The sequence below is a fragment of the Cucurbita pepo genome, chromosome 13 (genome assembly GCF_057944985.1).
Source record: "Cucurbita pepo subsp. pepo isolate OVF chromosome 13, ASM5794498v1, whole genome shotgun sequence".
NCBI lineage: Eukaryota > Viridiplantae > Streptophyta > Magnoliopsida > Cucurbitales > Cucurbitaceae > Cucurbita > Cucurbita pepo.
This window is the reverse complement of record NC_141810.1, coordinates 9,791,360-9,807,858: the sequence shown is the minus strand read 5'-3', so window position 1 is coordinate 9,807,858 and position 16,499 is coordinate 9,791,360. Positions and strand designations below refer to the sequence as shown.

The window sequence follows — 16,499 nt, the reverse complement described above, 5'->3', positions numbered from 1 at the left end:
TGGGAGTGTGTGGAGCATTTTTCCCTAGGGTCGTGGACTGGGTGTTGGTTGTCCAAGTTTTCAGGCGTCTAGCTGGAATTTTCGTATTTTTCTGCCGATCTAACATGAAAGCAAGTAAAAGGGGTTTCGAATGGTCATGTGGCCATGGACAACACGTCCTGAACAAGCATGACCAAGACATCCGACATGCGGCCATAGACAACACATCTTGGACAAGCATGATCATGACAAACACACATAAGAAGAATACATATTAAAGTCATGTTTTTATCTTAACTTAACTGTATCTTTGAAGGTGTAGGATCATAGTGTAGATCAATGGTAGAGCTCTATTGGACTACCAATGTGATGAGAGAAGAGAAATTCTTATAACCAAAATAATAATAATAATAATAATAATAATAATAATTTTTTTAAAAAAAGAATAATAATAAATTTAGAAAAAAAAAAAAAAAAAACAACCTTTCCCACTCCTCTCCACTAACCGCTCATCTATTTCCCCAATTATCTCTCCTCAACCCACCTATTAAGCTAGAATAAGTTGGTGCAAAAAGAAACAGAAAAACGAGCCACTATATCAAGTTCCTAAAAAAGAAATAGAAAACAACCAAAATGTCGGATTTGAGAAAAACTAAAATGACCTTGGCCGGTAGAGGGAGGTTTACCTGAAGAGAGATCTCGTCAGTTTAAGGTATATATTAAATCATCTTTTCCTTTTATTCTAATTTCATTTTTAGAAAATCACAGCCAATTACAAATTATATCTTTCCTAGATGGTTGCCATAGTTTAGGTTTGAGTTAGAAATTAGATATTTATGCAAATTCTAGTAAATGAGGTTAATGAGTAATTATCAGTAATGTCAAATCAGTAATTTTATATTAGTGGCAAAATGAATCGATTAAAAATTGGCCAATTAATAGAATAAACAATAATAAAAAGGTAAGGAAAAGAAAAGATTTGGAAAAAAAATAAATTAACATTGGCCATAACACCAACGGAATCAAAAGAAAGAAAAAAGAAAATATGATAGAATGCACAATACAGAAAAAAAAAATACAAAGAGAAAATAGAAAGGAAGATTTGAGAGTAAAAATACATAATGTTAAAATAAAAACACAAGAGATAATAGAACGAAAAAAACAGACACAGATCCAAAAAGGGAAGATATGAAAAGTATTAAATGGTTGATACTAGTAAATAAATAACAAACATATATTTTCATCTATGAAGTAATTCTCATTCATCTGTGAAGTAATTATAAATTATAGTATCTAATAAATTGTATGTTAGCCTATTTTATCCCAAAAAACATTAAATCTAAATAGAAAGATTAAGAATTTGTTAAATACTTACAAAATTTAGGAATTAGAATTACTGAAAAAATTTGGTGAACATCTTTAAAAGGTGAAGCTCCTTGGCATAAGTGCAAATGAATTCGAGGGACGAAAGCAAGTTAATTTGGAGTTAGCTAGAACTTCGGCTAAGGTCATCTAAGTAAGTGGTCTTACTATCGGCATGGTTATATTCGATGTTGACATGTGCCCTGTGGTTCTACACGTGTCATATATATTGATATGTGTAAATTGTTTCGGGATCGGTATGCTTATGATATGATATGTATATGTTATAATATGTGAATTCTATGATAATACTTACAATACGATGTGTTCAATGATATGTTTGAGATAGTGATATAAAGCAAAAGACATCAATCATACAATATACTTCAATGAAGATGTGAAGAAAAGATTGTCAAAATTATCAAAAGATGTTTCAATTCATGCCACATTTAAGAAGAATGAAGTTTGATTGTAATAAATTTTGGGTGGGTTACAATTTAGAGTAATTTAGAGTTATTGTATTTTAAGACTTTTTATTACATTTACATAATAGCTAATTATTACCATAAAGTATGAATGTTATCTTGGAATGCCTTTAATAGATTCATTTTTTAGGCTATATAATAAAGCCACGTATGTTGTATTTGTAAGCGGACTTGGAAAATATAGTAAAAGAAGCATTTGTGCTTTTCTTTAGCCAATGGCTAAGTTTCTTTGCAATTCTATGTAGTTTAGGTTGCATGTAGAATCATTCAAGCTCGACATGATCAATCTTGCTTGTGGAGTGATTCGAATCTCAATCAAGTGTTCTTGCCTTGAGATATTTGATCAACAAGAATCATTCAAGCTAGATATGATCGATCTTGCTTGTGGAGTGATTCGAATCTCAAACAATATTCTTACCTTGAGATATTCGATCAACAAGGTAATCCGAATCTTACTCCCCTTGTAGTGATTTCCTCATATCAGATAGGATACGAGAAGGATACACTAAACGTAATGTAACGATAGGAGTAAGATATATTCATGAAATGTTAAGGTTAGGTTACGTATCAAAGTGCTATGGACATGAGAGATTGATAAAAACGATATGGTCATGATCGATTGATAAAAGAACACGGTTAGGTTATGGGTAAAAAGGGATAAGATTATGATAGATTGATAGAACGTAGCATTAGGATACGTTCTTGTAACGATATGACTAAGGTACGTTCATATAACGATATGACCATGAAGCGTTTACGATATGATATGTTTATGATATGACATGTGAATGACGTGTATATATATACATATATAGTGATATGATATAATATGAAATATGTTATAGTATGAGATATATGATAAATTCACATGTTTATGATATGATATATTGTGATGTGATATGTTATGTTTAGATTGTTATATGTGACCGTTGAGGTAATTATTATATGAATCGCACATTATAAAACGTTAGGTTAAAAGTATGGAACGTATGTTATGTCTCCTAAATTGTATGTATACAACATGTTATAAATGACATAATATCACGATAAAAGGCATGAATATAACTCCGTTAGAATTATGCATGAGATGAGATCTGAAAAATGAGAAATGGTATGATATGAATGAAAAACGATAGCGGGGTTATATTTAATAATGTTGAAAATGGAAAAATATTAGGACCTCATGCATTATGTGTGCTCATGCATTGGGAGATACCCCTATTCCATCACGAGGGTACGGACGCGTACACCACTAGGCACGAGAACTATCATTATGTCTTACATAATGTTGTCGTGACAGTTACTAATTCTAATGAGTGTCCGACATAAAGAACTACTAGAGCATTCTCACCCGATAAGGAAAGGGGCCCAGCGGTGTGGGAACTGACTAGTGAGTTCATACTCGCACGTATGGGCTGTGTGTAGAGTATATGATACACATCCAAGCTGCCCTTTAGAATAGTGTTGTAGGAAAATAGATTGACATGATAGGTCCCTCATTGCATTCATATGTTCTTGCATTTAGTCCCAATAATGGGGTCACTTACTAAGTATTTCTTTAAATACTCAAGTCACGTGCTACTTCTCTTTCAGATTAAAGGCAAGACATTCCTATACGGCTGACGACAACATCGCAACTCGAGACTATGACATATGCATAAGGTAGTCACATTTATTTTCTTAGACTTGGGCAAGGATATGATGTATTGAATTTAAACGTCTATTTATTTTATTTAGTCTTTTGTTGTGTCATTTTATAGATGTTTTCAAAACATGTATGTCCACGACTATATTTTGAGATGAATATGACGTTTTATAAAAGTTTAAATGAAGTTTCTCCGCATTCAATGTTCATAATATATATACAATAGAGACTTTAAATTAGGTAGAAAATTAATGTTCAAGGAGGAGACTCAATGATGTATTTTGTTAAAGGTAGAGAGAAGTTGAACCGTGAATAGAGAGAAAAAATTGTAGTCACGATGTTGTTTGAAAATTAATATACATAATTAATTTGTTACTTACTCCATCATTTATGCCTGCGTTCAATTTTTTTCCACTAGTACAAGCATTAATTGTTAGATTAATGAAAAATGTGGACTTATATTAACTTTTTAATTTTGTTAAAATTGTATTTCCCAAAAATTGGTTAGAATGGTGTTAATCATTCTATAGATATTATATGATTTGGATGGTTACCCAAATTCTAAAAATAAAACTAAGCATTACTAGAAATTAGATAACAAAACAAAAGAGCACATTGATGCAAGTACCAAACGTACCCATCTCATAAATTGGAATCAAATAAGAATTAAAGGTATTAGGGCAAAAAAAAAAAAAAAAGAAGAAAAAAAAAGGATTTGGATAAATATTTAGTTGGATGTTTGAAAAAGTAAGGTTAGAGTGCAATATGTTACCATAAATACTCATCCAATGCATGAAAATTTTATTTATTTGGTAATATTTGTCCAAAATTGTAAAGAAAAGGGCCAAAACCCATCTCATAATTATTGAATTTAAATAAAGGAACACAAACAAAAATCCCACTTTAAATTGAAATTTCACATCATCCCTATTTCATCGCCGCTATTTGTACAATTACCTAAGCTATATATATATATATATATATAAAATAAAGAATTTGGCTCCAATTTATCCCAAAATATATTTTTTAAAAAGAAAAGTTTCATTTCCTTTTCACATTATTTACAATAATGGGTTTTTGGTCAAAAAGGTTTTTTTTTTTTTGTTTGTTTGTTTTTTTTTTTTCCTTTTTCTTTTTTCTAAATTTCATTTTAAATTTTAAATATTTGGAAAAAAATAAAAATAAAATAAATAAAAATAAAAATCCATGTGTTTGTAGTTTGTTGGTCATCGTCATTGTTCAATCCGGCTCCGCTCCACTTGGATCGCGTTTCTAAGCCAGAGCAGCAACGCTGCGGTTTCGCCTCTCCCTATCGAGCCGGCATTCAAACCCCTCAATTCTCACCGCCGGGTTGTTTCCAAAATTAACCCGAACACATCCGCCTGTCCGACCAGTTGACGGCGGAGGCGACGACGGAGAAGGAGGCGCTGACGAGAAGATGGGGAACACCTTGGGCTTCTCATCCCCAAATCGATCGTCTTGGATTAATGGGTTAGCTACTCTGCTCGGCGGCGAGCCACAAAAAAACGGCGGCGACGAGGCTAATTCTGTACCACTACTGTTAAAACTCTCCAATCCACAACCACCCTGGAAAAAGAAAAAAGATTGAATAAAAATTGTTTTATTGAATAAAAAAATTCGAACCCAAATTATGTACCTTTAAGAAGAGGAGTTCCAAAGCATCTGATTGAAAAGGGCGGACGTTGATGGAACCGAGACGGCGGGGTTTTGGGCAAACCAGTCGTTGGTCGACGGCGGAGGCGTTGAGCATGTCGTCATGAACTGAAAACGCGTTGTGTTGAACCACCATCTTGTTCATTTTGTTGCAATTAGGAAGAGTAGAATCCCCTGTGTTTGGAGTGTAAATATTTAAGCATGGAAGTAGGAGAAGGGTTGTAAGAGAAAGAGGGGAAGAGAGATATTACCTGAAGAAGAGAGAGAGAGAGAGAGAGAGAGAGAGAGAGAGAGAGAGAGAGATTTGAGTTGCAAAATTAGAGAAGAGAGGGAGGAGAGGAGGGTGAGTTATAAGGTTGGAGTAAGGGAGGAAGGGCAAAGGGACAGAGGAATCGGATTTGTTAACAGCGAAGCAGAGAGGTTAGAGAGAGATAGAGAGAGACCCGGAGATTTGCTCTGTATTCCTCCTTTTTGTTTTACAACCAAAATATTTTTACAGACATAACTTCAGATTCATTGCCTTTTGGTCAAATTATTCTATTTTAGATTTCACCGATCCTTTTCCTATTTATACATTTTTTGACCAATTTTTCTTATTTTCTAATTTAGGTTCATCTTTTTACATTTATTCCAATATTAACTACCATTTCTTTTTCTTTTTTTTTTTTTTTTTTATATATATATACCTTTTTAGTTCATTTTAAATAAAAGATTCAAATTTACCTTGCAATAGATCCACCACACAGAGTATATTCAAATTATATGTCATTGTCAATTCTCCTTTCGTCGCCATTCATTAAAGGACCATTTCGACGGTGGTGATTGCTTCCAACGATGACGGTAACCTTTAAATATTTATGTTTTTTTCTTTTTAAAAAGACCCATGTCATGTCAGTGTAAAAGAATCTAGAAAGGGTGATTTATGTTTAAATGGGATAAATTTGGGGGGATGTACTAAGACAATAGGGGTTAGTTGGTGTTGAGTAAAAAACAGTTTGTGCAAGAACCATTGGTAAATCCTACTTTTCTCTCTCTCTCTCTCTCTCTCTCGGGTTTCTATTATGTCCCTCACTTTCAATTTTTTTATTCAATCTTCTCCTCCCCAATCCGTCCTTCACGTACATCCTTGTACCTCTAGATGTTGTTGAGGTTGGTTTGACCGTCAATCCAAACATACTAAAACAAATAACCAAAATTAAAAAAACAAAACAAAACAAAACAAAATAAATAACACAAAAATTTAAGACAGTTTCTTTTTACTAAAATATTTCAAAATTGGGTCCGTAGGTTTGTAACTGTGTTTTGCACCTGGTTCATTTGCCTGAATCCATTCAAAATTTCTCTCTAAATATCCTTGAACCTCCAAACCCCTCGGCCAAGTTATTTTCTCTCCCCCACTGCTTGAGTTTTCTTCTCCCACACATTGATTTCTCTGGGTATGAGTCAATTACCTTTTGACTTCCAATGATGCGTCTATACTCGTCTCCATTTTGACAACATATCAAAGATCTGGACGAGTATGAGTCAACTGCCTTTGACTTCCAATGATGCGTCTATTCTCAGTGGGATTCACTAAACTTCCTTCAGCGTATTGTTCAAGTTGTAACTTTCCTTCCATGGGATATTTTATTGGGTTGCACTCTGTCATCTTAAATTGTTGTAGCAACTTCTTAGTCTAGCCCAAATACCTCAACATGATGCAATCTTTTTTCTGGTCCACTTTAATATTGAGATAGTATGTGAGTAACCTAAGTTCAATCGTCTCAAATTCTTCCACCATTTGCTGCTTGAACCTTTTAAAGTATTCTATACTTGTATGGTAGTGATCAAGTCGTCAATGTACACGCCAACGATGAGTGCTTCAACTCCATGACTTCTTGCTCTTGCGAGTACTTCATAAAACGAAGACTCTTCAAGCTCTTGTCCAGGCGTATGTTCCACACCTTCGGTGCTTACCGTAAACCGTAGAGGACCTTTGCAACTTGTACACTTTGTGCTATTTGATTTTGATGATGAAACCTTTAGGTTGGACAACTTACACTTCTTCTTAGAGGTCACCATTTAGAAATACTGATTTGACGTTTAGCTGATGAACCTGCCACCCATGTTGAGTCACGATGGCAAAAATCAACCTCATATGATCGAGTCTAGCCACTGGCGCAAAGATCTCCTTAGAATCAACTCCTTGCCGTTGTACATACCCCTTCGCCACGAGCTTTTCTTTATGCTTGATGACGTTCCCTTCGCTGTTCTTTTCAACTTAACACTCTTTCAAACCGAGAGACTTGTGATCGGGCGGTAAATCGGTACATTCCCACATCTTATACTTCTCAATGGCTTCAAGCTTGTTTTACATGGTCTCCTGCCATCCCGTTCTCAATGGCTTCAAGCTTCTTCACGGTAAGTTGTTGTTGTTGGGATCTATGCCCTAAAGCCTCATAATTAATCCTTTCACTTTTAATAATAATTTACTATTTAATATTATTCATGGTATGAAAATCCAAGGTTATTATGGTAATCTTGAACAGTATGCTGTTGACATACAAGAGAATAGTGTTCAAGTAAAACCTAAATGGTCTATAGTATATGAATAAGGTTGAGTGCTTTATCCCGGTAACATTATTGATACGACCCACTTTGTAATCGCTACAAATGATTTGATACAAATCATTCATGTGGAAACATATGAGTGGGAGTATCATATAAGTTTGCATAAGACTTTGACCAAGAAATATTTAATCTCTTTTATAAATCTGTTAACTAAGAAGATTAATATTTCACATGATGATCCTATGCAACTCAATCTTAATCTTGTGTGAGTTGTGAACTCCTGTTTGTGAGGGCTTGTCCTTTGGTTTACATAGGTGAGAATGACTTTTGTCGCCGATTCAATATGCTTACCATTTTGGGAACTTGACCAAATAGGGAGTTGGGAACATAATATCATGAGATGAAATTTACTCTTAATTTCTGATTTCGGGATTTGACCAAGTAGATGAGTTGCTCTCTTATGTATTGATTTCGAGACTTGAACAATGGGCCACATTCTCTCATTAGCCTGAGAGGGACTTAGTTTATGATTGGATCATAAACAAATTGTTTGTTAAAGAGTCAGTAGTACATAAGTGAAAGATGTAATTATAGGGGTAAAACAAACTTATGACCCAATTGTAATTATAAACGACTCGTGAAGGATCGACTTGTTTGTAATGATTATCAATGGACATAACTTTTCTACTATGCATAAGAGTGCAACTTTAGGTCAATAGTGGAGTGACCTATGGTTGATGAATGAAAATTGATTAATTAAGGTTCATTTTGATTGATAGAAAAATTTAAAATGTTAAAATTAATATTTAATATATTAGACTGGTTAAATACAAATGAAAAAATAGATTTAATGTGAAAAGGTTGAAACTCATATTTAATATATTAGATAATTATATAAATAGAAAAATATATATTTAATTTTAAGGGTGGAAATTAATATTTAATATATTAAATATTTAAATATAAATGAGAGGAAAAAATATTAATTTGAAAGGTTTAAATTAATATTTAATACCTTAGATATATTAAAAAGAAAAAAATATATCAATTGTATTGATACAATTAAATATTAATTGATTTAAATCAATTAATGTATATGGATGTATTAAATATAAATATATTTAAAATTGGAATGATATTCAAATTATTTAGATATATATATTATATTTTATAATATTTAAATATAATTTATATATGATATTATACCTAAATATATCAAATATATTATGTCACAAATATTGGTCGAGACTCTCTATATACAAAATTTGATTAGGGGATTCATTCTCTCAATAAAAAGAAAAAAGTATTGCATAATCACACACTCAAAATTAGATTCTACCTTTATTCTTTCCATATTAAAACCATTCTTCTAATTAGGTGAAGTATAATCTTTGAGTCTAATATAACAATAATAATGCGTGTATTACGAATATTGATTATTATAATTTTTTGTTGTCTCTCATTTATTGAATCCTATGTATTACTATTATTTGTTACCGACCACAAACCAATTCCTTATAATATATATATATATAACTACAAACACAACAGAAATATTTGGACACAAATCTCTCACTCTCTTTGGAGAATAAAATTCTTACTCCACCGAATTTTCTTAAAACTCTCATTCTCCAATCCCTTTGTGATTTTGTTTCAAGAGCTTCCCATAAGTCTTGACCTTATGTTTGAGTCATAGCGATGTGGAATGTGGAAGAACTTCTACGTTCGAATACTTCAAAGAGGCTTGCAAGCTTGGAATAATTTAAAGAGTGCGAGATAGAGTTATTACTCCCATGCTTATTGTTTTCTTTTAATTCTTAATAAAATCAAAACGGTTCTCAATGTTTTCGCTATATGGATTATGAGTTCATTCCATTCAGTTGTCTCCTAGGCAACGAGTAACATTAGCTCGTCGGGATCCAATTATTCTAGTAGGTGCATCACCATGAATTTTAGTGAGAGAAAAAAACAATTTAGTCCACCATATGTTGTGGATCCTCCTATTCTCTCCCCGAAGCTCCCTTGTTTCGGAGAACTCATCACATTTTCAGTGTCATTGGTGATGACATGTGTGAGTTTATTGATGTCGATATCGCTACACTTTTAGGTCTGCTATATTTTTCTCTTCTTCTAGAGTTGTGACCGCCACAATAGTCTGTTTGTTGTCGCCGATGCTACACAAATCCCACTTTTTTTCTTCTTCGAATACGACATCTCTTTGGTAACATGATTTTTCTCGTGTTGAGGATCGTATAGCCTATGCGCCTTGGTCCCACCCTTCATGCGAATAGCCTCGAAATCGCTCTTCAAGGTGACCTTTGCTTCCCTAACCTATTCCACACCGATACACATTATTTGCAACATCTCCCATGCTACTTTTATCAAGTCCTTCTTTGCCAACAAGAGAATAATGTCCTCAAGGACTGCTTGGTAGGCAACAACAAGTGTCATTCCGTCCTTGTGCTCCTCAATTTCATCACCATGCATGATGGCGTCCTACACATGAATCTTTAATGACTACATTTTGTCGTTACTCTTCCTTAGTAACGAGTATTGAAGTGTTACATTCTCCTCTTTTCTGTCTTTTATCGTCATTGCATCTCCTTCGAGTACTTATATGGTGATGACATTTGTTTTGACATCTTAGCTCTATACTAATATTGGTTTTGGCTCTATGAATGAACACCAAAATAAATAACCAACAAAAACAAACAAAATAAATAATACAAAATTTCGAGGAGAGGGTTTCCTTGTACTAAGGTACTTCAAGTACAAATGTTTTTTTTTTTTTTTTTTCAATTTTCTTTGTAATAAACATACATTTGAAGTGATTCCCAACTAATAATTTCTACTAGAAATTCTCTGCAATTAATAACTTATAGAAATGCTCCACCACTAATAATTTATCCAATAAATTTTTTCCTATTAATAACTTCTCCTAGAAATACTCTTCTAGAGGATCTTTAAATGGTGCAAAGATTAAAATATGTACAAAGTATGCATCCAGCTATTCACTTCACCATGTAGTCCACATGCACAATCACTCGCCCCTAATCACCTAATGATGACAAACTATCACACCGATTGTCGTGACCACGCCAGAGATCACAATAGGATGAACAACTGAGATAATGTTATTTTCATTAGGTTTTCTTTGTTCATCCTTGTTATCCGTGATGACAATGGGATGAACAAAGCAATTGTAATGTTAGTACATGTCACCGATAAATAAATAATTGTGTGACTTCATGCACGAATGTGAATGACATGCACTATTATGAAAAATATGGAAAGTGAGACTCCTGTATATCAATCATATAATTAGTATAATAGTCCAAAAAAAAAAATAGTAAATAAAATTATAAATAATGAAATAAATAAAGAAATATACAAATAATAATAAAAAAAAAAAACATTAGGAAACCTTTCCCCACTTCTCTCCATTAACCTCTCATCCCTTCTCACAATTATCTCTCCTCAACCCATCCTTACCCAAAAAGTAACTGCAAAAAGAAATAGAAAAACAACCATGGTCAGATTTACTTGAGAAAAGAAAGAGAATGGTCTTTACCCAATTGAGATTCACTTAAGATTTATCTGGAGATAGATCTAATCAATAAGGTTATTAAATCTTCGTTTTCTTTTATCCTGTTTCTTTTTTAGAAATCACACCAATTCTTTTATCCTATTTCTTTTTTAGAAATCACAGCGAAATGTAGATCTTCATTAAATTAGTGCAATAGTTTAGCTTTGAGTTAGAAACTAAATGTCAATTATTTATACGAATTCTAGTAAATCACGTCAGATTAGTAATATTAGGTTAAATTTATATCAGTAGCCAAATGAATAAATTAAAAATAGAATGACCAACAAAATTTGTGAATAGGAAACACTGAGATAAGGAAAGATTTGGAAACACCAACCCACTTGAAATTTGGAATACATGAGAACAAAGTTAAAAAGCAACCGAGTAAATACAGAAGAAAAAAAAAAAAGAAATTCAAGAGATAAACACCACAAACTAAATATAGGGAGAAAGGTAAATACATAGACTAGTTTAGCCCATAATAATTTAAATAACTTTATCTATTTTTTTTTTTTTTTATAGAAACAGTAACCATGAAAAATAAGATTTTTAATAAAAATATAATTATAGATATATAACATTTAAAAACTTTTAACAAGGGACCAATGTAAATTAGAGAAATAATTTTATAGAGTTCAAACTTGAAACTGATGTCATGGGCTCACATAGGTTGACTCGGATTTCAAAGGACGGAATCAAACTTTCATTAAGGATATATCCGTGACAATGACTTGAGCTAACTAGGTAAGTGGCCTTACTATCGGCATGATTATATTTGATGTTGACACGTGCTTGTGGTTCTGCACCTGTCATATATACTGATATGTGTGAATTATCTGTGAATTGGAATGCTTATATTATGTTTATGTTATGTTATAATATGTGGATTGTATGATTATAATTATGGTACGATGTGTTCAAGGATATGTTTGAGATATGATACGAGAAGGATGCATAAAACGAAATGTAACGATAGGAGTAAGATACGTTCATGAAACGTTAAGGTTAGGTTACATACCGGAGTGCTATGGATAAGAGAGATTGATGAAAGAATACGGTTAGGTTATGGGTAGAAAGGGATAAGTTTGTGATAGATTGATAGAACGATAGCGTTAGGATACGTTCCTGTAATGATATGACTAAGGTACGTTCACATAATGATATGACTGTGATATGTATAAGAACGTTAAGGCTATGATAAGTTAGGGAACGATATGACCACGAAGTGTTCACGATATTTAATGTTTATGATACGATATATTGTGATGTGATGTGTCCTCTTTAGATTGTTTTGTGTGACCATTGAGGTAATGGTTGTATGAATTGCACGTTATGAAATGACATGTTAAAAGCATGAAGCGTTATGTTATGTTTTCTAAATTGTATGTATACAGCATGTTATGAATGACATGATATCATGATAAACGAAATGAAATGCAACCCTGTTAGGATTCTGTATGATACGTAGACTGAAAAATGAGAAATGACATATTAAGCATGAAAGATGATAGCGGGGTTATATTCATGAATGATAAAAGTAGAAATATTGGGGACCTCATGCATTATGTGTGCTCATGCATTTGGGGGGATACCCCTATTCCATCACGAGGGTATGGACGCATACATCCAATGACAGGACAACGATCGTTATGTTTTGCATAGCGCAGTCGTGTCGGTTACTAGTTCTAACGGGTGTCCGACCTAAGGAGCTCCTAGAGTATGCTCGCTCGACAAGGAATGTGGCCCAGCGGTGTGCGAACTGACTGGTGAGCCCATACTTGCATGTATGGGCTGTGTGTAGAGTATATGGTGCACGTCCAAATTACCCGTTAGGATAGTACCGTAGGAAAATAGACTAAAAGGATAGGTCCCGTCATTACATTTGCATGTTCTTGCATTTAACCCTAATAATGGGGTCAATTACTGAGTATTTCTTTAAATACTCAAGCCACGTGCTACTACATTTTTCAGGTTAAGGCAAGACATTCCTGTACGGCTGACGACGGCATCGCAACTCGAGACCATGACACATGCATAGGACAGTGGTATTTATTTTCTTAGACTTAGGCTAGAATAGGATGTTTTTAACTTAAACGCTTATTTATTTTATTTCGGATTTTTTGTTGTGTCGTTTTAAAGATGTTTTCGAAACACGTAAGGCTATGACTGTGTTTTAAGATAAAGGTTATGTTTTATGGAATTTTAATGAAGCTTTCCGCATTCAATGTTTATGGTAGTATACAGTAACGACCTTAAATTAAGTAGGAAATTTCGGGTCGTTACAATTAGTTAACTCAAAATAATAGATTAATTGTCAACATCGAAATGAAAAGTTTGAAAATAATTTATGAAAATGAAAAGTTTTGAAAATAATTATTTAGTTGGCAACCGTTGCATGTTTAATCCAATTAGTGAAGGTTTGTTACAAAATATTTTAATATTCAACATCTTTTTAAAATTTCTTAAGTTGATTGAGTAATGTGCTTTGTATGAGCATGTTTCTCCATTAGTTTTATATATTGAACGTTTTAATTAATTTTATTTTAAATTTATGATTTAGATTCATTTAATTCATCGGTATTTTAATTTACTTATATTTTGACTTGAAACTTCAAAAAGTTATTTTACTTTAAAAAAATGTTGTTTGTGTTTTTTATTTCAAATTTTTAATAGTTTTGTGGAACTTTATTAACAATATTTTTGGTTGATGTAATCTCGTATATTCAAATTTTTTTTTTAGTCTAATAATTTTTTTAAAAAAAATCTTTTGATGAGATTCTTACGAGAATGATTTAAGACAATGTTTTTTAATCATAAAAAAAGAACAATAAAACTTAAATAAATAATTTATTCACTAGAAAACAGATGATTTAAATAATTTTCAGAAATCTGCATGATTTTTTGAAATCAATTTCAAAAAAAAAAAAAAAAAAAAAAAAACGACCCAAATTGACGAGTTTAGTTGAAATTTAATGTCAACTCATATATTCTAAGATGGACTGAGATTCAAATTTGTTTTTTAATTATAATTTTTAGTTTGGTATACTAACATATCACAAAAATTTACTAAAAAAATTTGAACTAAAAAATTAGAAACCAACTTTCAAATTTAGTCAAAAAGTAACCGAACTTAATGTCTAAGGATGGAGGGTTGAGTAGGTTGCATTGGAAGTGTCCCTATTGACCATGGGCGGTCGCATGGGTCGGCAATGAGATGACGTCGACATTATTTATAAAAAATGTATGCATCATAGTTCATCGTAATAAAAAATGTTATGTATCATCATTCACCTCAATTTTAGTTATTCATTTTTTGAGTTATGGTTGAAATTTTTTATGAAATCATACAAAATCAATGCATTTTTCTATTTAATAATTATTTGATTCTTAGCTTTTAGCTTCTAAAAATTAAACTCATTAACATTATTCTATGGGTTTAATTATCCATTTTTTACTAATTCTGTAACAATCCAAATGTCTATATATATTAGTTGAAAACCGATTCCCAAACATTTTCCGCCCCATTTTCGAATTAATCGATGTCAACTCTCTCAAACTTTCTATTTTGCATTAGTATGGTATCATCAAAGTTCTTGAAGAAAATTGAAGATCGCCATGAAAGTTTTGATGGGAATCAAGTGCAACCACCAATATAGTTTGACTCTGACAACCGTGTACGTTCAAGCCATGGCTAATCAGATTTCCCTTTGAAATTATGGAAAATGTTGTTTTGTGCAAATTCATTAATGATGGCAGTATGGTTGTTTAATTGATAGGGGACTAAGTTTGTGATTATGAGTTAGTCATTGACGTTGCTATGTCTCACAATCGCACTCTTATAAGATGTTTGTAGGCGATTATGTAATACTCACTCTTACTACAGAGTGAATCAGTCAACTTAAAATCGTGTTGCCTTCAACTGGGTGACAATATCCAAGTCTCTGGCCTCGTTTTAAGAATAAAGTTCTAGAAAATGGGGGTAGAGAGAGATTTTAAAAAGAGAGTTTGAAAGCAAGATTGAGGCAAATGAAGAAATTAATGTCATAGACTGTAAGCAAAAAAGACAACATAACGGCTTAGATAGCATATAATTCTGGGTAGAAAGAATTGACTACTAGTCGCATCCCCTTATAGTACATCATGAGACATTTCAGGTCTACCAGGTGTAAACATGATTTTGTCGAAACGTCATACACTAGAAAATATAATAAGGAAACTAATATCATGAAAGCAGGGAAGGAAAACAATAAAGTGATACAATGCAAGGTGTTTAGGCATGTAACAGTAATGCGATCATGGGCAACACGCCTTGGACAAACATGACTGTGACATCCTCCCTCACTTAATTGGTTGACATCTCTGTCAACCGTTTCATCTCTTCAAACTCCGTAATTTGAGGTGCGGCCGACTTCAGGTCTTCTGCACGTTCCCAACTGATTTCTACTTTTGGGAGTCCTTTCCACCTAACTAGAAGTTATTGTATGTTCCACCTTGGGTTGCTGATGTGATGTGTTCGTTCGGCTAAGATCTCTTCTACTTCTTTCTTGCTTGTATCTTTCATCGTAACAGGAGGTTGCATCACTTCATTACATCGATGATCCTCATCATCTGGGTGGTATGGTTTCAAACTACTTACATGGATTCTTCATCCATGTCGGTAGTTGAAGACGGTATGAAGTCCTCCTGACTTTTTTGATGACTTCGACTGGCCCTTTGCAATTTTGCACTAGTCTTTGATCCCTATTTCCTCGAAATTGAAACTTTTTTGGTCTCAGCTTGATAAGACTTGGTCACCCACTTGGAATTCCAATGGTCTACGTTTTAGGCCTGCCCGCTTCTCCATTCGTCGCAAAGCTTTTTCCAAGTGCGCACATGTCACTCCAGAGGTTTGCTTCCACTCCTTGGTGAATTTATAAGCTTGTGGGCTTTTCTGGCATAGGGGTGATCAATGACCTGGAGCATGCCACATACTATCTTGAAAGGAGTCTTTCCTATCAATGAACGTTGCTAACAGTTGAAGCTAAACTGAGCAACATCGAACATCTTGACCTAATTCTTTTGTCTTGCATCGATGAAGTGACGTAAGAACTTTTCAAGCATGCTGTTAAACCTTTCAGTTTTTTCATCTATATGGGGATGGTAGTTTGAAGAGATGTTTAAACTTGACCCCAAAAACTTGAATAGCTCGATTCAAAAGGTTTCCATAAATCTTTCATCA

The 16,499-nt window shown here is 33.0% G+C and overlaps 1 protein-coding gene across 1 annotated transcript; it reads right to left on the bottom strand.

Annotated features, from left to right (window-relative positions):
• Nucleotides 1–4,477: 4,477 nt before the first annotated feature.
• LOC111804540 (uncharacterized) lies at nucleotides 4,478–5,642 on the bottom strand. The gene is made up of 3 exons (XM_023689388.2): nucleotides 5,397–5,642; nucleotides 5,129–5,319; nucleotides 4,478–5,058 (listed from the first exon to the last, which is right to left on the bottom strand). Exons 2-3 carry the CDS (start codon nucleotides 5,288–5,290, stop codon nucleotides 4,744–4,746), a joined length of 477 nt encoding a protein of 158 aa, XP_023545156.2. The 5' UTR covers nucleotides 5,291–5,319; nucleotides 5,397–5,642; the 3' UTR covers nucleotides 4,478–4,743.
• Between the last annotated feature and the right edge of the window lie 10,857 nt (nucleotides 5,643–16,499).